Raw genomic sequence first — 23,055 nt, forward strand, 5'->3', positions numbered from 1 at the left:
CCTCCCCCCCCCCCCCCCCCCGTTATTATCTTACTTTTGAAGCAAATGTTGCTATCTTGGAGATTACTGGGTAGATTACTGGGTAGACCAAGCTGGCCTTGAACTCACAGACACAACTGCTTCCGCCTGCCAAGTGCTGACCTTAAAGAAGTGCACCACCATGGCAGGACCAATATTTAATTGTTAAAAAAAAAAATCAACATTTTAAATGTGTTTTAGAGGCTATTATTATTATTATTCCTTTTCATGTGTGTGGTTTTATGCAAGAGTCTCGTGGCTAGCTTTGTAATCCTGACCTCCTCCCTCTGTGCTAGGGTTACAGGCTTGTGTTTCACGCACGCTTATTATCTTGGTAGTTTTTAAGGACCATCACCACTAGGTGACTGCAGAACATTTTGTTGCTCTTTCCATAATTCTGATTCTTCCTCCTGCTACTCTACTCATGTAAATGGCGTTATGCAGTGAGTGGCTTTTTGTGCCTGCTCCCTTTTACTTAGCATGCTTTCACTCACATAACAGCAAAAACTATCACCCTTTGATAGCTGCGTATTAATCCACCATATGCATACACACTTTACTTACTCATTAGGCCGCTAGAGGTTTTTGCCACTTGATGGATACTGTGAATAGTGCTACTAACCACATGCACAGATAAGCTTTGTGTGTTTTTCATTCTCTTGGGTTCTAGAGAGACGTTGCTGGGTCCTAAGCTGTGACAATTAATAATGGTAACTAGAAAGAATCTAGAATCATCTGACAGATGGTCTCTGGAGGACTACCTTTGTTGCACTAACTGAGGTGGGAAGAAATGCCCACCGTGGGTGGCACCATTCCCTAGCTGGGAATCCTGGACCATATAAGCAGAGAAGGGTGCTAAACACTAGCATTCATTAGTCCCCAATTCCTGACTGTGGATACAATGTAACCAGCTGCCTCAAGCTCCTCTCTGAAGTCCCAAATAGGAGCCAAATCAAAAGATTTTATCCTTAAATTGATTTTGTCAGTCTTTGATCAGGACACCAGGAAAAGAAACAAAGACACTGGTAACTCCATGTTCAGCTTTTTGATTATTTATTTATTCTGACATGTATATGCCACCAAATGAATGTGAAGGTCAGAGAGCAACTTGTAGGAGTGGGTTATGTCCTACCCTGTGGGGCCTGGGAATAAAACTCAGATCGTCAGTCTTGGTGCAAGTGCCTTTACTGCTGAGCCAGCTCTCTAGCCCTCAAGTTCAGCTTTGGAACTCTTAAATAAAAACAAATTCAGACCCACAGCTAGAAGCTTAGCACTGCTCTCAGGGGAGGCCATGTGTGGGATGCAGTGTCTTCCCAGAGTCCCTCTGCTGGACATCACATACACCTGACCCTGTCCCCACACATTAGAACAAAGGTCCACAACACTCACGTGGAAAGCCAGCCTGTCGGATCAACTTCTTTTTGGACAGCACTTTCATTGCCTGCACAAGAACAGAACCCCCAAGTCCAGTTAAAGGTAGAAGGGGAGGGAGGTGACTAGGTTCTCTCCTCTCCAAGCCTCTCACTGAGCTCCCAGGCCCTTGGCACCTCAGGACAAGGTAGTGAGGGCCTCATGTCATCAGCAGGAGTAAGCTGCTACTGGGCTATGTGAAGACAAGACACCTGGACTTGTGCCAGTGCCAACCCTGGAGTACTCCCGAGGTTCCGTGTCAGCAGACCCAGCTGGGAACCACTAAGCTCAGGACTCGTGCCACTGGGTCAGCCAGTGAGCTAGAGCCGGAGCTGGAGTCAGAGCCAGAACAACGGGCCAAGGAAGGAGACGATGGCTGCCTGCCCAAAGTCATGCTGTCAGTACATGCAAAAGGTTTGAACCTACACTGCACTGACTCCTGATCCACAAGGGCGCTATGTTCACCTTGTTTGGGGACTGTGGAAGAGACAGGAAGGGCAGCTCAGAGCAAGGATATGAAAGACACTAGGTCATCTGTAAAATGGGTTCCTCCTAAATGATCTAAGAACAGGATGGAAGAACAAATACCCAACCCTGCTTGAAGCTGAGTGCTCGGAGCTAAGTGCTGGGAACTGAGCACTGGGAGCTGAGTGCTGGTATGTGCTGGGAGCTGGGTGTGGGAGCTAAGCGCTGGGAACTGAATGCTGGGAGCTGAGTGCTGGGAGTTGAGTGGCAGGAGCTGAGTGCTGGGAGCTGAGTGCTGGGAGCTGAGTACTGGGAGCTGAGTACTGGGAGCTGAGTACTGGGAGCTGAGTGCTGGGAGCTGAGTGGCAGGAGCTGAGTGGCAGGAGCTGAGTGCTGGGAGCTGAGTGCTGGGAGCTGAGTACTGGGAGCTGAGTGCTGGGAGCTGAGTGGCAGGAGCTGAGTGGCAGGAGCTGAGTACTGGGAGCTGAGAGCTGGGAGCTGAGTGGCAGGAGCTGAGTACTGGGAGCTGAGTACTGGGAGCTGAGAGCTGGGAGCTGAGTGCTGGGAGCTGAGTGGCAGGAGCTGAGTGGCAGGAGCTGAGTACTGGGAGCTGAGTGCTGGGAGCTGAGAGCTGGGAGCTGAGTGGCAGGAGCTGAGTGGCAGGAGCTGAGTACTGGGAGCTGAGTACTGGGAGCTGAGAGCTGGGAGCTGAGTGGCAGGAGCTGAGTACTGGGAGCTGAGTACTGGGAGCTGAGAGCTGGGAGCTGAGTGGCAGGAGCTGAGTGCTGGGAGCTGAGTACTAGAAGCTGAGTACTGGGAGCTGAGTGGCAGGAGCTGAGTACTAGGAGCTGAGAGCTGGGAGCTGAGTGGCAGGAGCTGAGTGCTGGGAGCTGAGTACTGGAAGCTGAGTACTGGGAGCTGAGTGGCAGGAGCTGAGTGCTGGGAGCTGAGTACTGGGAGCTGAGTGCTGGGAACAAAGCTTTTATTTAGATGGGATGAGGATACTCACGTAGTAAGTATTGTCATTTTCATTGTAGGCCAGCTTGACAACACCGTAGGAGCCCTGGATAAAGAGATGCATGTGATGTACTAGCCAGAAGCCATGGTCCATGAGATGAGGACTCTGCCAGGCTCCAGACTGCAGCCCACTGGGCAAACGTACCCCGAGACTGCATTCTGTTGAACTTCCCATTTTCATAATCTAAATTAGCTGCTAACATTTAAGTGGGAAGAACTAAGATAAAAACCCAGGTTTGAAAAACCTGGAAAATCTGCCAGACATAGGCTTTATTTCCAGACAAACACAGTTTATCACAGACCTCCTCACTCCACCCTATAAAAGTAACTTTTCTGGCCTGACATAAATATTGTCTCTGAGGCTACTGCCTCCACCTGCTAAACTAAGCCTAGTAGTCCTGGAAGCTTCTAGCCTCTGATCTAGGCCTAGAATGTTTTCAGCCTCTGAGACTTGGTGCTGAATAAGCTCACCCTTGCTAGCTCTTTCTGAACTCTTGTCGGCTGGCCAACTCTGCTGTTCTGGCTCAGACTCCTCTCCAAGCTGACTGATTCGGTCTGGCTTCTCTATTGTCCCCTCATTGAATTGCTCTGCTTGGCCTCAAACTAACTCTAGCAATCTTTTCTAATCTTCTGGCTCCTTCTCATCCTCTGGCTCATTCTGTCTTCACCTGTGTCTAGCCTGTTCTCTCTTCTACCTGTCTCTGTAAAACTGACCCCTTCTCTCTGCATGGCTCCCTTAAGTAGCTTCCCTTTCCTCTCTTGTCAAGAGACTTGGGCGTATCCTATTCCGTCAAAGCTTTCTCTGATTCATCACTTTGTCTGCCACTCAGTTAGACATCACTTTCAAATGTGGGTGCTTCATTGTACACAACTTTGCCTTCACTGTTTGGGATTAAAGGTGTGTGCCAAGGGTGTGTCTGTATTCCAGCCACAGGAATTAAAGGTGCGTACTAAATGCTGAGCCACACCACAACTAGAAAAACATTTTTTCAGTAAATAACACAATCTCTGGGTTCTTGTGATCAAATATCCTGCAACACCACTCAGGTCTCATACCTAAATGGCTTCCATAGCTTAGCAGTTAGCTTCAGTCCTCACCACTCCCTATGGTCTTATATTTAACATACTTAGGCCAGGGATGCTACTAACTTACCTTCTGTTAGCATTTGAGCTTTTAGCCCCTGCAATGATACTAACAAAAACAGACAGGGCGAGAGGATCCCCATTAATGTGACGGCGACTATCACTATGGCAATATAGGAATTCTCCGGAAGTTTTCTGAGCTGGAGAAACACATCTAATTTTAACATTATAAATATAAGAGGTTAGGTGTGGTGCTGCACACTTTCAGTCCCTGCTCTTGGAAGGCAAAGGCAGGTGGATCTCTGTGAGTCTGAGGCCATCCTGGTCTACAGAGTGACTCCTAGACTAGCCAGGACTATACAGTGAGACCCTGTCTCAAAAGGTATTTTTTGAAAGAAGGGTCAGTGAGATGGCTCATTAGGAAAAATGCTGTCCACATGAGCATAAAGCTATGAGTTCAAATCCCTAGCACCAACATTAAAATGTCATGTGTGGTAGCACCCACCTATAATCTCAGTGCTGGGTGGGGGTGGGCAACAACAGAATACCTGGGGCTCGCTGGCCAGCTAGTCTTGCAGAATCTCTGAGCTTCAGGTTCAGTGAGAGAGACCATGTCTCCAAGAATAAGATGGAGAGGTACTGAGAAAAGACATCTGTCATCAAACCTTTAGCTCTCTCTCCCCACACACACACACACACACACGAGCACCCACACAGGACTGTTAATGACAAAACCATTTCACCCCCACCCCCAGCCTTGCCTCCAAAGGCCCCTCTCTTCCCAGCTCTACTGATCCCCTCCAGAGTGTCAAGGACATCCCTGGCCAAGGTACAAAGGTGACCAAGCTCCTGGGACATTTACCTTTCCGATTTCATCCTTCAGCGTATATTGATTCAGCTGCACGCAGTCCTGGAAAGCAAGGAGGGGCACAGATGAGATGAATCTCACCAAAACAACGACTGCAAAAGCAAAGAGCATCCGGACTCCCCTGCCCATTCCCTCACCACAAGGAGTACATAGTGGGAACTGGAGATGGTTCCGCTCAGGCGATGAACTGTCTGCCACACAAGCAAGAGGACCTGGTATGATCCTGGGAACCTACATAAAAAGGCAGGTATGGGGGTGTACTGGTTGGTTTTATGTGCCAACTTGATACAAGCTGGAGTGATCACAGAGAAAGGAGCCTCCCTTGAGGAAATGCCTCCATGAGATCTAGCTGTAAGGCATTTTCTCAACTAGTGATCAAGGGAGGAGGACCCAGCCTATTGTGGGTGGTGTCCTCCCTGGGCTGGTGGTCTTGGGTTCTATAAGAGAGCAAGCTGAGCAAGGCACGGGAAGCAAGCCAGTAACATCCCTCCATGGCCTCAGCCATGCTTCCTGTGTGAATTCCAGTCCTGACTTCCGTTGGTGATGAACAGCAATGTGAATGCATGAGCTGAATAAACCCTTTCCTCCCCAACTAGCTTTTTGGTCATGATGTTTGTGCAGGAATAGAAATCCTGACTAAGACAAGGGGCATACACCTTTCCCAGCAATGGAAAGTCAGAGGCTGGATTACACTGGCCAGCCTAATCAACAAACTCTAGGTCCCCATGAGAAACTATGAGAAACCATTTTATAAAAACAAGAGAGGCCAGCCTGGTCTACAGGAGGCCAGCCTGGTCTACAGAGTGAGTTCCAGGACAGCCAGGGCTATACAGAGAAACCCTGTCTCGAAAAGCCAAAAAAAAAAAAAAAAAAAAACAAGAGATGGCTCTCATCTGTAACCTCATGACAGGACGATCTCTGGTCTCCACATACATTCATACACACATGCACAAGCGCACATACGAACACACATGTACACACCAACATAGAAAGGGAATATATATTATTTTTATTATTATGGGGAGCGGGCACTAGGGAACACACTCTGAGTCTTGTGCATGCTAGACAGACACTTTACCACTAAGCTGCACCCTCAGCCCACCCTGGGTCACATAGCTGAAGTCCTATGTCAGAGAAAGAGAGACAGGAGGTGAGGCAGGAAAATCAGGAGTTCAAAATCATCCACAGTTACAAGGTGAGGCTTGAAGTCAGTCTAGGCTACATGAGACTCTGTCTCAAAAAAAAACTGCCTGAGCTGCAGCAAACAATTCAGCATGCACATGCCCGCACACACTCACATGCACACTCACACACACATTGGCAGAGACCATACAGAAGCAGCTGCAGTGGGCAAGCAGCTTCCTGGAGATGGCCCAGCATTTTCCTCAGCTGAGATGTGAGTACCTTAGATGGGCACAGCCCCAGGGTTTTGTCCCAGAATTGCTTCTTGCTGCTGCTGTGCCTTCTCATGTTTGTCTATCTATCTGGCCTGGTGTGATTGTCCTGGTGAGATCTCACTGCCTATAACCTGGTGTGATTACTTCCTGGGTGACAGCCCACTCTATTGGGCAATTTTTCTGCAGATCAACATAACAATAAACTTTCATAAACATAATAGTTTGGATGATTTAATGATTTTATGGAGTTCCTGATTTGATTTGAATACTTTTAGGAAAGTCAGGGTAGTTGATAGAAAGTTTCAGGAGAGAGTTTAAATCGTTTTGCCAGAAAGCTGTAATACAGTTAGAATCAAGAACCGACTGTGCCCCTCCTGGCATTGTGTCCTTGTGGCGTGGCGAGTGAAAGCTGCGTAGTTAGAAGAGGAGCAAGCACAGTGAGCTTTCACGCATGCGCTACAAGGATGCGACTGTACCAGAGAGAAGTTAACCATCAAAGAAAGCATTCATTCTAGGTTGGGTCTGATCTCCTGGACCTTGTGGTCTAGAGATGCGGCCACATCCCTTGTTATAACTATGAAAAGACAGGGTTATGAACAAAGAGTAAACGATTCTGTTATGAGTGTAAGACTAGAGAATGCATGATTGGCCAGTTTAGCTGAGCACGACTTCAAAAATAAGGCGTGAGACCTGTGTCTTGGTAAATACAAATTGTCACCAGCTAAGCATAGAAAAGACTTGCTACTACAGACTGGCTTGCCTGAACTCTGTTCGTCAATGACAAAAGAATTACTGCTTTGAGGTTATGTTGAACTTACAGAGAAAAAGAGATGAGAAATGTTTACACTCCGGGCAGTGGTGGCGCATGCCTTTAATCCCAGCATTTGGGAGGCCTTTAATCCCAGCACTTGGGAGGCAGAGGCAGGTGGATTTCTGAGTTCGAGGACAGCCTGGTCTACAGAGTGAGTTTCAGGACAGCCAGGGCTACAAAGAGAAACCCTGTCTCAAAAAAAAAAAAAAGAGAGAGAGAGAGAAATGTTTACACACACACACACACACTGTGTGTGTATAAAATGGTGCGCTTACTGGAGCCCGATGTTGGACGCCAAACTGTTGCAGCCCGTACTGCCCGTTCCGGTCCGAGGGTCAGGGTCTAGCGAGAGAGAGAGTGGGGATAAAGGGGAAGAGACGCGAAGAATGGAGACAAGACAGAGATTCTGATCAAGTCTCTTTTATTGAAGGGAATTCGGAGCTATTTATAGGCTTTTGCCACGTGCCTTATAGGCGCGTGGATACCACGTGCCTTGCAGGTGTTGATATGACGTAAGCCTTACAGGCATCTATAGCGTGGACAGCACGTGCACTGCAATGCTTTGCAGACGTGGATAGCACGTGTGCCTTACAGGCATGTATGGCGTAGATAGCACGTGGACAGCACGTGAACTGCATTGCCTTGCAGGCGTGACTACCACGTGCACCTTGCAGCTGGGGCCAGTAAACAGCAACACAAAATATGTGGGGTATCAGAGTGTGCTTTAGCTGTTGTAGGCTATTGAAAACCAAATCTTTCATCAGGGTATATGGTTCCAGATGGCTGCAAAGTTGATCTAGCCGCTTTCTGCTAAAGTCGGCTCCCAACAAAATGGTTGGAGCCTGTTCTTTGGAGTTTGCTCCATCCACCAAATATGTGTGCGTGCATATATATATGTGTGCATGCGTATATATGTAAAGTGGTCGGAACCTTGCCACACCAAACCAGCAAATAAGGAAAGGTAGCCAGACCGAGTGCTAGGGAGAATGCAGAGTGCTCATAGCTTCCCCTACAGCTGCCGGAACAGAAAGTGGGGAGTGGGCAGCCCCCCTGAAAACAACTCTACCTCTTTCTCTCTCCACTCTCCCTCCTCTCAAACACAGGGTCTCCTCTATTTCCAGCTGGCCTCAAACCTGCTGTTTAGAGTGTGATGGCGCATGCCTTTGATCTCAGCACTCAGGAGGCAGAAGCAGGCAAATCTCTGTGAATTCAAGGACAGCCTGGTCTACATAGAGAGTTCCAGGACAGCCAGGGACTATCTAGACACACAGACCCTGTTTCAAAAAAAAATAAATAAATAAAAATAAATAAAAAGTTTAAACACAAGTAGCCTTCCATGGTGGACAATACTTAGCGCAAAAGTTGTGGGTTACTAAATTCTCAGTGCTACCCCCTTTTATAGGTTACAGGCCAGAGATGTCCCAGAGGCCCCCAAAACAACACGGCTTATTACCACTGGTCTGGGTTCCCAGAAGTAGACGGTAAAACAACTACTACTGAAGACACAACACACTTTGGTGAAAGATATAGAGAAACCAAGCTACAACCGCCTCCCCGCTGGCTAATTTTCATAGTGCCTGCCGTGCCATGCAGGCCACTGGGGGAGGGAAGTCATCACGGTATCGCCCAGCAGCAAAGCCTGCAATGCTATAACACTGACCCGATGTGCCCACTGATACGGAGATTCTGAAGGAAGCCCGAGCTTTCTGATTGGTTCTGAGACCTGCTCTACATGAAGGGATTCAAGCTTGGCATTGTAAAGCTGGCCGACGGCTCTCAGCTGTGACGGTCACAGGCAAGGAAAAACCTGCTGCTGTTGTTTTGGTAAATGGCATGTTGTCAAACGGCCTTCTAATATTTACATTACTCCCATAGTTTGGAGCTGCTCTCAAAACCTGGCCAGAGAAGCATCTCTCGGCAGCGGGCAGCTGTTATTACAGAGACTCACAACTGGTCCAAGGGCTGAGAATAAGCGACCGGTGAGTATTTGGCTCAGAGAATTCAGAGAATATCTCAAAAGGGGACAGAAATCAACAGACGAGCCAGAGGATGGGGAGGAAGGCTGTGAAAGTCTGTAGTTAGGATATGGCATGGCCACTGGACATGAGCTTACTTCAACTGTGGTGAACCTGCACAAGATCAGACCAATGACATCAGTCAGTATCCCAAAGGCAGCACTAACTGGACGGACTTAATGGGTTACGTCACCCAAGAGAGAGAGAAAGAGAGAGAGAGAGAGAGAGAGAGAGAGAGAGAGAGAGACCAAGAAAGGAGTGGGGTCTGTATTAGCATGCACAGAAGGAGTGGGAGGGGAGAGGAGCTGGGGTAGATAAGATTAAGATACAACGTTGACATGTATGAAATTGTCAAAGACTAAATAAAAGACACCCTCTTAGAAAAGAGTTACACTCTGCAGAGGATGAGCCTGAAATGCTGGTCCTCCTGCCTCATCTCCTGGGATCACAGAAGTGCGTCGCCATGAGGTGTTAAGGTTGAACTCGAGGCTTTGGACAAGCTAAGCAGGCAACTCCACGGATGGAGGCCCAGCCGCACCCCGCCAGCTGTCTCTCAGCATCCACATCCCATAGGACCCCGCGTCCTGTTTCTAGGACGACCCAAGAGGAACGAAAACACTGCAGTAGAAACAGGAACCAGTGGCATGAGCTGTCATCCCAGGCCTCAGGAAGCAGAGCCAGGTCAGTGTGAAGCCAGCAAGGAGACAATGAGATCTTGTCTCAAAAAACCTTTAAATAATAAGTAAAGTACATCAACCACTAGTACACACGTCCCTCGGTGTCCACAGGGACGGGTTGCAGAACCCTGCAGATACTAACCATGAAGAACTCAAGTCCCTCAGAGAAAATGGCACTGTCGCAGTGCAGAATATACCCTTTATTCAGCCCCTCACACATACATTTCCTCACTAGGAAATGGATTCAGCTCGTCTGGCCTGGAGCTCACTGTATACACCACGCTGGCCTTGAACCTGCAACGATCCTCTTGTCTCTGCCTCCCGAATCCTGGGATTACAGCATACCCGGCCCTCTTCCCTCAGATCTTAACTATTTTATTTTATCTATGTTTGTGTTTGTCTGTGTCAGATGTCCCCACAGGTCAGAAAATGGCATCAGATCCTCTGGAGTTGAAGTTAAAGGGAGTTGTAAGGCACCAGTGGGAGCTGGGAACTGAACTGGGGTCCTCTGCAAGAGCAGCCATGCCTCTTCTGCTAAGCTGCTCTCCTGCTACACACACACACACACACACACACTTTAAATCATTTCCAAGCTACTTAAATATTTAATACAATGTCTCTGTTATGTAAGCCACTCTACCCTAGTGCTTAGAGGCAGTAACTACTTAAATTACCATTTAATGACGAGAAAAAAATAGCCTGCACAGGCTCACAGTTGCAATTTTTTTTTTCCTTCCGAATATTTTCAAGGTTGGTTGGATGTGTAGCTATCGGGGCCAGGAGTGTATCCAACGGCACTGACAAATCTCACAATCGTTATGCAGGAGAGGAAAGTGGGCTAAAAAGGAGCACTTGAATAGGCAATGAACCTGCTTATATAAAATCCTAGAACTTGGAAACTAATCTAAAAAGTTATTTAAAAAAAAAAAAAAAAAAAAAAAAAAAAGCAGTTTGGAATTGCCAGGAGTGGCTGCACACACCTGTTATCTCAGCATTCAAGAGTCTGAGGAAAGAGGGCCAGCCTGGGCTACCTAGTGAGATCCTATGGATCACAAAGAAATGAAACAAACTCAGCTCAGCAGCTACTGAAAAAGGAGCATGACGGATGCCTCCAGCCTGTAGGAGATAGCCTCGGTCTGACTGTGAAAAGTTTTCCCGGGAGTAGTCAAACTAACGTTTGTCCAGCAAGAACGTGAAGGGATGTTTGCTTTGTTGCTTTTGAGACTTCGCCTCAGTCTGTAGCCTCTAACTGTCCTTCAGCTCGTCCTCCCCTCCCCACCCACCCCACCACAGCTTATTCCACGCACGAACCTGCAAACCAGTGATGGAGACATGGTGTGACTCCACTGTGGGCCGCCGGGGCATCCGGGGAGAGGACTGTGGGGAGCTTGCTGGTGAGTAGGACAGGGGTGGGCAGATGCAGCGTCCATTCATGTCCAGGCTGCTGCTGGATGCCGGCCCGCCCTGGGACCGCTCCTGCAGGGACATCTTGCGACCAGAAAGCAGGGACCGTGACTCAGATTCTGAGGCATCGAGGGGGAGTTCCTGGCCATCAGCCTCCAGAGGCTGGTCTCGGGCCAGGCTGAGGTCCACACCCCGGCCTGGCTCACACTCGGTGACCACGATGAAGGATTCCATGCCCAAGTGGATACTTAAAGATGACAGTCCCTGCAGTGCCTCACAGGGCTTCTGGCCTTCCCGGCTGCCACGCCCACTTCCCAGCTCATCCTGGGGGGCCGCCCGGTCGCTGGTGGGCTGGCTAGAGACACATGATGACATGGTGTGTGTACCAACTTCATCAGCCAGGCCGGAGCAGTTCCATCAGCAGCAGAGCTGCCTGCGGAAAGAGAGGAACAAAGGTCAGCCAGGCAGGGAGAGAGAGGAGATGATCCTCTAGGCCAGGCATCGTTAACATCCTTAAAAACATCTTACAGCCCAGTATGGTGGTATATCACTTGGGAATCTAAGGCAGGAGTATTACCAGGAATTAAAGGCCAGTCTGGGCTTCATAGTAAACTTCAAGCTAGACTGAGCTATAGAGCAAGACTCTGTCTCACAAAAATAAAAAATAAATTTTGTAGCCAGTGCTGTGGTGGCACAAGCCTATGATCCCAGATCTCAGAAGGTGGAGAGTTCAAGGTCTGCCCGGTTCGCACAACAAAAGCTATCATTGAAAAAATTAAATATTGCGAAACACGATGTGATGTAATCTCTCAGTCTATGCAAAAAAAAAAAAATGTATTCTTTGGAAGCTGGAGATGGCTCAGTGGTTAAGAACACTCTCTACTCTTCCAGAGACCTGAGCTTGATTCCCCATACTGTAGTCATGTGGTGGCTCACAACCATCGGTCACTCCGATTCTAGGGTGAACGGATGCTCTCTTCTGACCTTCAAGGACACCAGGCACATAGTGCACAGACACATACTCAGGCAAAAATATTCACTCACACATTAATCTTTAAGTTAAAAGGAAAGGGGGACAACGTATTCTTCGAATTTCTTCTCACACATCGCGATAAGGCATCTAAATTCAGTTCCTCTAAGAAACAAGTATGAGGAACCCCAAGAGATAGGACTGGCAGCTACCTGCAGTGCTGCCTGCCCAGCAGGGATCTGAGTCTACCACTGCCTGGCTCCCCAATCCTCGCTTTGCTTTCCCTCAAGCAAGAATCTATGGGGACTGAACAGTAGTAGCTCAACCAGTAGAGAGCTAGCCTAGCATATACAAAGCCCTGGGGTCACCAGGCAGTGGGGGTACACACCTTCAATCCACTCAGGAGGCAGAGGCAATGGGATCTCTCTGTGAGTCTGAGGCCAGCCTAGTCTCCAGAGACTAGCCAGGGGTACACAGAGAAATTGTGTCTTGAAAAACAAACAAACCAAACAAACCAAACAAACAAACAAACAGCCCTGGGTTCAATCCCCAGCACTGTATACAATGGCATGGTGGTGCAGCCTGGAATCCAAGCACTCAGAAGAGGTGGAAACAGAGAACCAGAAACTCACAATCATTGACTTAGCTACATAGTGGAGTGTGAACTCAGTTTGGATACTTGAGACACTGTCTTCAAGGAAAAAAGGGAGCCAGGCATAGTGGCACATGCCTTTTATACCAGGGGTGGGGGCGGGGGCGGGGCGGGGCAAGGCAGGAGCAGGGGCAGGAGCAGGGACATCTCTGAGTTTGAAGCCAGACAGGTCTACACAGCAAATTCCAGAACAGCCAGGACCACACACTCATATACACACATCACATATACACACATGGAAAGGGAGCAGGAGGTAGAGAGAGGAAATATTAAATGAGGTCTCTTGATTCTATATATTTGATATGTGTAGGGATATGTCTGAGTTCACATGTATGTACATGTATGTTTAGAGGTCAGAGGTCGACTTCAATTTCATTTATCAGGAACCTCCCCACCTTGGTTTTTTGGTGGTGGTGATAGTGGTGGTTTTTAATTTTTAAAATCATTTTATTTTTATGTGTATTCTGTTGGGTGTTTTGCTGTATACATGTATGTATATGCACCACATGTCTGATGGATGCCACAGAGAACAGGAAGAAGGCACTGGCATCATAGGAACTGGAATTATGTGTGGCTATGAAGGTGCCATGTGAGAGCAGGGAATGGAATCCAGGTCCTCTTAACCAATGAGCCAGCCTCCCACCTTGTTTTTGGAAACAGGGTTTCTCACTAGAACCTGGGGGTCTCCAGTTAGGCCAGGCTAGCTGGAGAGCAAGCCCTAAAAACCAACCTTTTCTCCACGTTCAAAGCTCATGACTTATAAACACGCGATGTCATGTGAGTCCCTGGGGATCAAACTCAGCTTGCTGACTGTGCCATCTCTAAAGTACCCTCTTGACTTTCTTTTTTTTAATTAGTAAAAGTAACTGGTGCTGAAGGGATAGCTCAGCAGTTAAGAACACTGGCTGCATTTCCAAAGGACCCAGGTTCAATTCCCAGCACCCACATGGCAGCTCACAACTATCTGGTTCCAGGGGATCTGACACCCTCACACAGCCATACATTCGGGCAAAACACCATAGCACATAGAATAAAAAGAAATACATATTTTATTTTATTTTATTTTATTTTATTTTATTTTGGTTTTTCAAGACAGGGTTTCTCTGTGTAGTCCTGGCTGTCCTGGAACTCACTCTGTAGACCAGGCTGGCTTCTGCCTCTGCCCCCCAAGTGCTGGGATTAAAGGCATGTGCCACCACTGCCCGGCAGAAATACATCTTTTTTTTTTTTTTTTTTTTTTTTAAGGCATTAAACAAAAAGAGGACAGACTACACAGGACCCAAACTCACAGTTGCCTATAACTCCAGCTTAAGAGATTTGACACCACTGGCTGCTACAGGCACATGACTAACACACACACACATACACACACACACATACACACACGCTTCTTTAGGAATTAGTAATTATCTAAGATATTTTTTAAACGCTAGGCAGGCCAAATGAAACCCATCTACCTCCATGTCTCAATACAGTGACTTCTCCCACAGACTAGTAAGATGTCATAAGCCATGGATGTGCTATCTGACCCCTGTGCTGTGGTGGGGTAAGTGGGGTGTGGGCTCCAGGATAGCCCAGGCTAGACTGAAACCCTGTCTCAAAACAAATAGACTGAGGAGTTCTCAGCTCAGTGGTAAGAGTGCCTGCCTTACGGGCATGAGAACCTGAGTTCAAATCCCTAGCGCCACCTAAGAAACCAAGATGGCTGCCGGAAGGCGGTTCCTCAAAAAGTTAGAGGCTTTCCATGTGGTCCTCCTAAGAGTACACCCAAACAGCTTTCATCCTTGGAGCTGAGGAAAAGGTGGCGGCAGATAAACAGGTAATCATAAAAGGACCAGAAGCATTGACAGTAGCTACAGATAAAAACATCATGCCAAGAGCAAGGCCAGTCCCAAGAGGCCCGTATTGCCTAACTCCACGGAAATGAAATTTCCATTCTAGGCAAATCCAGGGAGACAGGCAGATTAGCGGTTACCTAGGACTACAGAGGAGCATTCTGGGGGCAATGCAGTGACTTCGTAATGGGTGCAGGGTTTCATCTTGGTGAAAATGTCTTGGAACCAGACAGAGGTAGTGATTTCACAGCCCAGTGCGTGGACTGAATACAATGAACTGATCTGATCGTAACAGGGTTAACTTGCCAGGCGTGGCGGCACACACCTTTATGCCCAGCACAGTCCAGAGATGGAGTTAGGAGAATTTCTGTGAGTTCCAGGTCATCCAGGCAAGTCAGAGTTATAGAGTAAGACCCTGTCTCAAATTTAAAGGAAAAGGAGGGTTAATTAGAGGGCTACTGGTGCAGCCTGCAGCTAAGCTACTAACTAGGATTTGAGGAGACTTGGTTCTACCCCAGCACTGTGCACCCCCCCAAAAAAAATTAATTTTAGGTCATGTAAATTTTTTTGTTTGTTTGTTTCTGTTTTTCCAGACAGGGTTTCTCTGTGTGGCCCTGGCTGACCTGGAACTCACTCTGTAGACCAGGCTAGCCTCAAACTCACAGAGATCTACCTGCCTCTGCCTCCTGAGCACTGGGATTAAAAGTGTGTGCCACCGGGTCCAGTCTCATGTGAACTTTTATGTCAATTTGAGAGAGAAAAAAAGCGGGGGCGGGGAGGAGAGAGACTGGCAAGTGGGGGCGGGGAGGAGAGAGACTGGCACACCCCCCCAGGTTGTCAATTCTTACCATCCCTGGGACAGAATATTAACCTTTCGTTCATGTGTTTGACAAACTCTGGTGGACAAATGTCAGGGGCACTACTGAGTTAAGTACTTGCATCTGAAATGTGACAGCAGCTGTGTGCTCATCACAAAGGGTCTCTCTAGACGCTCGGAAAACAGTGGGTGCCGGCCACAGTGTCACTGAGTAAAACAGCCTCCTGGGGGCTCGGGTGGAGAAGGACCTTGAGAGGGATGAGGTCAGGGCTCCCTGGAGGATGTGCGGCTGAGACACAGAAATGTTACCTGGCCCTCTAATTACCCTTTCAGAAACGTCTACTGTGTCAACAGTGAGCTGGGACTCCTCGAATCAAAAAACCCCTGGCATTCTCAGCCCTGACCTGTGCCCACCATTCATGATTAAAAAAAAAAAAAAAAAAAAAAAAAAAAAAAAAAAAAAAAAAAAAAAAGTTGTGGTTTTTTTGGTTTTTGGTTTTTTTGTTTTTTTTTTTTTTATTTTTTTTTTGTTTTATTTTTTTTTTTGTTGGTTGGTTTGGTTTGACTTGGTTATTCATTTTAAGAGAGTGAAAAAAGAACATAAAGTTGGGTGGGGAGGGAGATGGGGAGGACCTGGGAGGAACTGAAGGAGGAAAAAAGATATGATAAAAATATACTGTATGGCTAGGCAGTGGTGGCACACGCCTTTAATCCCAGCACTTGGGAGGCAGAGGCAGGCGGATTTCTGAGTTCAAGGCCAGCCTGGTCTACAGAGTGAGTTCCAGGACAGCCAGGGCTATACAGAGAAACTCTGTCTCGAAAAAAAAAAAACAAAAACAAACAAACAAAAAACATATATATATGCTTACTGTATGAAATTTATTTTCAATAAAGAAAAAGAAGCAATAAAGAGCTGGGGAAATGGTTTAGCGGGGGAGGGGGCGGTATTTGCTGCACAAGTGTGAGGGCCACTTGTGAATTCAAATCCTGGCACTCACCCTCAAAGCTCGGTGTGACCTAAGGGCACTTGTAACCCCAGCACTATGAGGGCAGAGATGGGGGGTGGGGGTGGGGTTGCTGACTGCCAGTCTAGCTCTAGGGTCAGTGGATAAGCCTGTCCCAAGGGAATACGGTGGAGAGTGATAGAGAGGACACCCCTTGTCCTCCTTTGACCTGAATACAAACAAGTGTACCCACATACCACACACAAACGAACCACAACAAACCATGTGACAAGGTGTTCTGCCTGGTTTACAGGAAGAGAAGGACACGTTCAAACAGCAAGTGGCCGCTGCAACTTCCTCAGGCCATTAAGTCCCACATGGCCAGTCATTCCTCTCATTGGTATGCACTCAAAAACTGAAGGCAGGGCTTCAGACCCCTGCCTAGCAACAGTCATGGCGTCGCTAGTCACAACTGCTACACGGTAGACAGAACCCTGTGTCTATCGAAGGATGAGTGGACCTACAGAACATGGCAGATCACTTAAGAGTCAAAGTGGGAAGGCAAGTCTGATAAGGCACCCATGCCGGTCAAATTTAATTGGGCGCGGGGGCTGGGGGTAGAGCCAGCGGACACAGTGAGTAAAGCCCAGGGCTCCACCCCCAGCACAGCATAACCTGCCCGCTGGTGCTTGCAGGCAGTTAAGAGCAGAAGTTCAAGGTCACCTTTAGCTCCTCAGTGAGTGAGTTTGAGGTAGCCTGGACTAGGTGAGAACCTGAATCCAAAACAGGAAGGAAAGCAATCAGCACTGTGGTGAGCGGGATTGAGGGGAGAAAATGAGGAGACCCTCACTAACGGGAGGAGCCTAACACAGTGGGCATGCGTCATGCCACTGAACTGTACATGTGAACATGGTGAAGATGGCTCATTTTCACCGTATGTATGTTATGTATATAATTTTTTTTATTTATGTCCATGTCTATGTCTGTGCCACGGGAGCGCAGGTGTCACGAAGACCACCAGAAAGGGCATGAGATCCCCTATAACTCAAGTTAACAGGTGGTTCTGAGCTCCCAGACTTGGGACCTGGGACTTGAACTCAGGTCCTCTGTAAAAACTACAATTGGCTCTTAACTGCTCGAGAAGAAATTCCAGAAGAGAGTAAATAAAGTAAGCAGTCATAAAAGGAGTGAGATGCCATGCCTCAGCACAGAGGAAGACATCACCAGCTATGCTCCTGCCTCAGCTTCCCTGTCGATGGGTCATTCTGCCCGAGTTCCGCACACTTTGCAGCCTGGATATGTTATTCTACATATCCTGATGTGATCCTCATCTTCCAAAAGAGAAAAGCAGGGCCCTGGAGGCCACAGCCTGGGCTCATCCTTTGCCCAGCTTGCCTTAAAATTCTCTCTGCCTCAGTTTCCTCATCTTTAAAATGGACACCTTCTGGATAGTCACGGGGAGCAGATGAGCATGCACTCAGAACACATGACTGAAGTGCTAAGAAGCTAGTCTTTCAATATAATGTCTATGAACATCGGGGCTGTGTTTTAGAATCTTCCCAAGTGACTCCTGTCCCAGTGAATCCACCTGCAATTCTATGGATTCTACAACTGTGGCCCAGACACCTCAGGGCAGGTGACCTATATCCTTCCTCTCAGAGCCACTTCTGTCTACAAGTGTTCCTGAAAAGAAAACCAGACTTGGCAGTGCCTACGAAAGCCAATGGAGATTTTTTTTTCTTGCCAACAGAAAAACAATTGCTTATCGATCTCTACTGCAGGCCAAGGACACTGAGCCGTCCACCCCCAACAAAGCTGCTTTTAATCAAGTCTCCTTGGCCAGCCGGTGTCTGGCCTGGGCCTCCCTCGCCACTGCTTCTGACGCAGGCTTGGCCTTCAAAGTCTGAAGAGAAGAGGAGAAGAGAGCACTCAGACCCAGGCTAGGGCTGCCTGTGAAGGAAAGGCAGGCCCACCCAGTTCTAGGAAAGAGATGAACAAAGGCCAGGAGGGCTGTGTGGAAGGATCCTGTCCCGTCTGTACAGTCTCAGCCAGTATTCTGAATTGTTTAGAGACCAGAGACCCTGCATGAATCTAATGAAGCTACCAACACTTCCTCTAGCAAAAACTTATACATAAAGACAATAGTTTGGCATAAAAGCCTGTACTGAGATTGCTCTAAGCCCCAGCAGGCACCAGGCCTGCTTGGTTGTGTAATCTCCCCCCAACCCCCACACCCTTCCCCCTGGGGACAAGCCCTCTACAAGGAAGGGCAGGGATCGGAACACAGGATGGAAGAGGACATTCCTACAAGCTGCTCAGGTTTGACAAAATGCCAGCAGCCCTGGCTGGGCCTGGCAGGTCCCCATGAATCACAAAGCACTGCCCAACCCGGAACACCCTCCTCCCTCCCGCCCACCCCCCTACACTCCAGGGCACCCAATGGAGCCACCAGACCCTTCCTGGAGCAGATGGAGCCAGTCCCCAGCCAGGATGAAAAGAATGTTCCTTCCTCTGCCAGGAAGCCAAGTGGCACAGGGCTCCAGGAAACGCTTGGCCACTTCCATTTCCTGGGGGCCATTTCCAACCAGCAACTGCCACCTGGCAAATGCTGGGCTGAGCTACTGGGGGGGGGGGGGGCTGTAGTATAACAAGCCAGCAGGTGGGCCTCAAAGTCAGAGACACACCCTCCTCAGAGGCCATCAGGGTCCTCAGAGCCCCTCTTCCCTGGCACTCCAAGACAAAAATAAATAATAAATAAATAAAAGGGGGAAGGGATCAGCTCCACGGATCCTGCCAAGGCCAAGAATTATACCATCCCAGAGTCAGGAAACAGCACATCCTCTCTCACCTGGGGAAACTGAGGCCCAAAGCCTTAGAGGAAATTCATTTCACTCACTTGTTCTTTTAACGAGAAGCCAGGAACGAAGATCAGTTGGTAGAGCCCTGGGTCCCCAGCACGGCCCACATCAGGCCCAGCGATGCTCACCCATAATACCACAGACGTACAGGCACAGAAGCTCAAGGTCTCATGGCTCATCCTCAACTACACCACAAACATAAGGCCAGCCAGGGCTACACCGTGAGAACATGTCAAAAACAAAACAAAATAAAACAAACAAACAAACAAAAAAAAAAACCCAAAGGGTCAAAGGAGAACACCAAGTGATTATGAAGGGACTACATGTGATTTCTGTAGCAAGGGACCAACAATCTCCTGAAACACCTAAAAGGAGAGAGCCAGTGCCATAACCACAAACAGGGGGGCAGCCAGACTGATGCACAAGAGAACAGGAGAGAGGCAACTGGCGACACAGAAGGAAGCTGGCGGGGTGGGGGGGAGTGGGTGTCAAGGAAGTCTGTCCTGAGAAATATTTTCCCTTTCTAACTAAAATAAAAATTTTAAAGCAGAGCCTCACTATGAGGCATAGGCTAGCTTTGTGATCCTCCTGCCTCAGCCTCCTATGAGGACTGTAGGTATGTGCCACCACAGCTAGCCAGCCAGCCAGCCAACCAACCAACCAACCAACCAACCAAAAAACAAACAAAAAAACCAAGGAGGGGACTGGGGAGATGGTCCCCTCAGTACAATGCCTGTGGTGAATGTGGAAACCTGAAGATCTAAAGATCAACTCCACAGCACCCTCGTAAAAAAAGCCTGGTGTGACTGCCAACTGGTGAGTGCCCGCGTCAGTGAGAGACCTTGCCTCAAACAATCAAGGTGAAGCAATCAGGAAAGACATCTCAGCTAGTTGCATCATCAAACACCTTTAGTCCCAACACTCAGGAGGCAAAGGCAGGCAGATCTCTGAGTTTGAGGACAGCCTAGTCTATATAAGAGTGAGTTCCGCCAGGCGATAGTGGCACACGCCTTTAATCCCAGCACTTGGAAGGCAGAGGCAGGCGGATTTCTGAGTTCGAGGCCAGCCTGGTCTACAGAGTGAGTTCCAGGACAGCCAGGGCTACACCGAGAAACCCTGTCTCGAAAAACCAAAAAAAAAAAAAAAAAAAAAAAGAGTGAGTTCCAAGACAGCAGCAGGACTACACAGCGAAATCCTGTCTCAAATAAATAAACAAACAAACAGATAAATAAAAAAAATTAAAGATTACCGATCTACCTAGAGTCATACAGTAGTTTCTAGTATCGCTAAAAACAGATCAGAGTTTTGTTTTTTTGTTTTGTTTTGATTCACCCAGATGCCTGACGTAGAACTCAGGGCCTCTACAAATGCCACAGCCAATAGTCCTGGTCTGTGTTTTCCAAGGGGAAAAAAAAAAAAGAAGAACTCTAAAAGTTATGGACAGAGCCTGCAAAGGTCCCAAACTGTCTCCTGAGTAAAGTACAGGCTGGGTCAAAATCTTAACATCGGCCATGTGGCTGCCGTCCTAGGAACTCAATCTATATGAAGGGACCAAAGGCAGCAGCCTCCACCTGTGCCGGGAACAAATGCCCAGACTCGACACAGCAACACGGCTTGACTGGCTGGAGAGACTGAGGTTCTGAATTCACTACTGAATTCTCAGGCCTAGAACTTTCTAGAACACAGCTAGCACTCGACAAACATAAGATGGAGGTTGTACATTTCAAACATCCCAGGGCCAGTCGGGAGGTCAGAAGCTGTCTTTAGCTGGCCTAGCGTATGCATTCCTTTAGTCTAAGGACGGCAGCCCAGTTTATGTCTGGGAACACATCCTTCTGTGTGAGGCAGCCCTATGGAGCTGACCCCACCACCATGCACAAACTGCCCAGCTGGACATTAACTACTCTGGTCAAGTGATGAATTCAAGAGAACATATGTACTGAACTCAGGCCAATGGGGTCTTACTCTGCCAGGTTTTTTCAATGTTAAAAGTGGGGAAGAGTGTTGGGGGAAGTTCTTTCTGTTGAATTTAATGCTGTGAGAACCTTGCCTGAGAAGGATGTCAATCAAGAAAAGACAAGGGATGGAAAACCGCTTTGGCACCCTGATTCATCCATGCCTGAAGCCCACATGCCCTAGTGTTTTCAACTCCTTGAGCCAACAGAGCTAGCTTATCACCTACTAAAGACTCTGACCCACAAGTGACAAAGAACTAAGAGTCAGAAAAGTTTCTCCTTATTTCTGAGTGCTCTCATGCAGGCCAAGCTGCAAGGCACCTGCCACCATCCCTAAGAACCCAGGCAGCCCTCACCTTGCTTCCTAGTAAGCAACAGTTGAGACTAACTCTCCTGGTCGCTTGGCGTCACACTAAGCCTGTATCAACTTATTAGTTGTCATGGCAACCATATTATTCTCTACTTCTCCAGTGAGGAGACTGAGTGACTTGCCCATGATCACACAGCCAGGGGGTTTTAGGGAGGGCACGGATGTGAATGCACACTGAACCAAAGCAGAGCAAAGGCTTCTGCAGGTATGAGGTCTAACTCCCTGACCGCTGGTTGGAGAGACAAACGGCTCAGCAGTTACATGCATCTGCTGCTCTTGCAGAGGACCTGGGTTTAGGTTCCAGCAAATACATAGCAGTTCACAAGTGCCCATAACTGCAGCACCAGGAGATCCAACATCCTCTTCTGGACTCTGTGAGCACTGGCACACAGACAGTGCATATATTCGCACAAACATACACATCAATTAAGAAAATAAAAAGTCCTTGACTGGCTTTCACTCATACTAAAAACTTTTTTTTTCTTTTGTTTTTTTTTGAGATATGATCTCTATAACCCTGGCCGTCCCGGAACTTTATCTGTAGACCAGGCTGGCCTCCAACTCGGAGATCCTTCAGAGATCTGCCTGCCTCTGCCTCCTGAGTGATGGGATGAAAGGTGTGCACCACCTTGATGGGCCTCAAATCTGGAAAAAAATTGTTTTTTTTAATTGTTTGTTTTTCACATCCAAACTGCTATGTTGTCATAGCTTCTCACTACCCACAGCTTCAGAAATCAATGTAGGGGCGGGGAGCCTGCAGGAAGAGATGCTAAAAATCAGGGGAGGTGAGAAAAAGCAAGCCAGCAGGCTTGCGGCTGGGCAAGAACTAGAGCCAGCCGTCCAGATTCTTGCTGCCCAGGGCCCAAGACCCTGAGTGACCAAGGAGTTTCTGAGTCACTGCTGGCCACTTTCAGAGATCTGAAGGGTCAGGTATCATTGAAATAACAGGACAACCCTGTCTGCAGTCAGGCTCTGAAGGCCTTGAAGATACAGAAAGGATGGCCACGTGGGTGAGCAGGGTGAGTGTTTCAGGGAGGCAGAACTTGAGGTGAGAAGTCACCTTCTTCCTTCCTACTGCTTTTCCCACGGACTCCCTCCCAGACCTCCACGGAGCCAAAGGAAGAGGCAAAGAAACAAATGGAATTTTAGTCTGTAGTGGGAACAGAGAAGGGGACAGGGGGAGGCAGAGAGACAGAGAGAGGCAGAGAGAAAGAGACAGACAGAGAGACACACGGGGTTGGGGGAGGATCCACTGCAGTAATACATAGTCTGGCCAATCAGAGACAAGGGGTCCTATCTTGCCCTCTCATATGGCTCTCCCTCCCTTGTCCTGCTTGGCTACAGAATATTTAACCCACCTCCTTCCTTCTCCAGCTCAAATACACAGCCCCCTAAGCAGAGACAAACCAGGAAACCAGGTCTACAGGGCCACCTGTCACCCACACCGGGACCCAGAATGGGGAGCAAGGTCTGAAATAAACCAAAAAGC

The 23,055-nt window shown here is 48.2% G+C and overlaps 1 protein-coding gene across 5 annotated transcripts in view; it reads right to left on the reverse strand.

Moving 5' to 3' along the window:
- The window catches only part of Camkk2 (calcium/calmodulin dependent protein kinase kinase 2), a 52,208-nt gene that overhangs the window by 25,206 nt on the left and 3,947 nt on the right, over positions 1-23,055 (reverse strand). For 4 of the 5 annotated variants that reach the window (XM_076922778.1, XM_076922780.1, XM_076922776.1 and 1 more), the window contains exons 2-5: positions 11,073-11,598; positions 4,856-4,903; positions 2,903-2,956; positions 1,408-1,459 (exon numbers count right to left, since the gene is read on the reverse strand). In XM_076922778.1, coding sequence (XP_076778893.1) covers positions 1,408-1,459; positions 2,903-2,956; positions 4,856-4,903; positions 11,073-11,540 — 622 coding nt within the window. In that variant the 5' untranslated portion in view covers positions 11,541-11,598. Of the gene's footprint in view, positions 1-1,407; positions 1,460-2,902; positions 2,957-4,855; positions 4,904-11,072; positions 11,599-14,947; positions 15,038-23,055 lie in introns of all 5 variants that reach the window. The other variant, XM_076922777.1, reaches the window with a different exon arrangement.

Source organism: Arvicanthis niloticus, chromosome 24 (assembly GCF_011762505.2).
Source record: "Arvicanthis niloticus isolate mArvNil1 chromosome 24, mArvNil1.pat.X, whole genome shotgun sequence".
Taxonomy (NCBI): domain Eukaryota; kingdom Metazoa; phylum Chordata; class Mammalia; order Rodentia; family Muridae; genus Arvicanthis; species Arvicanthis niloticus.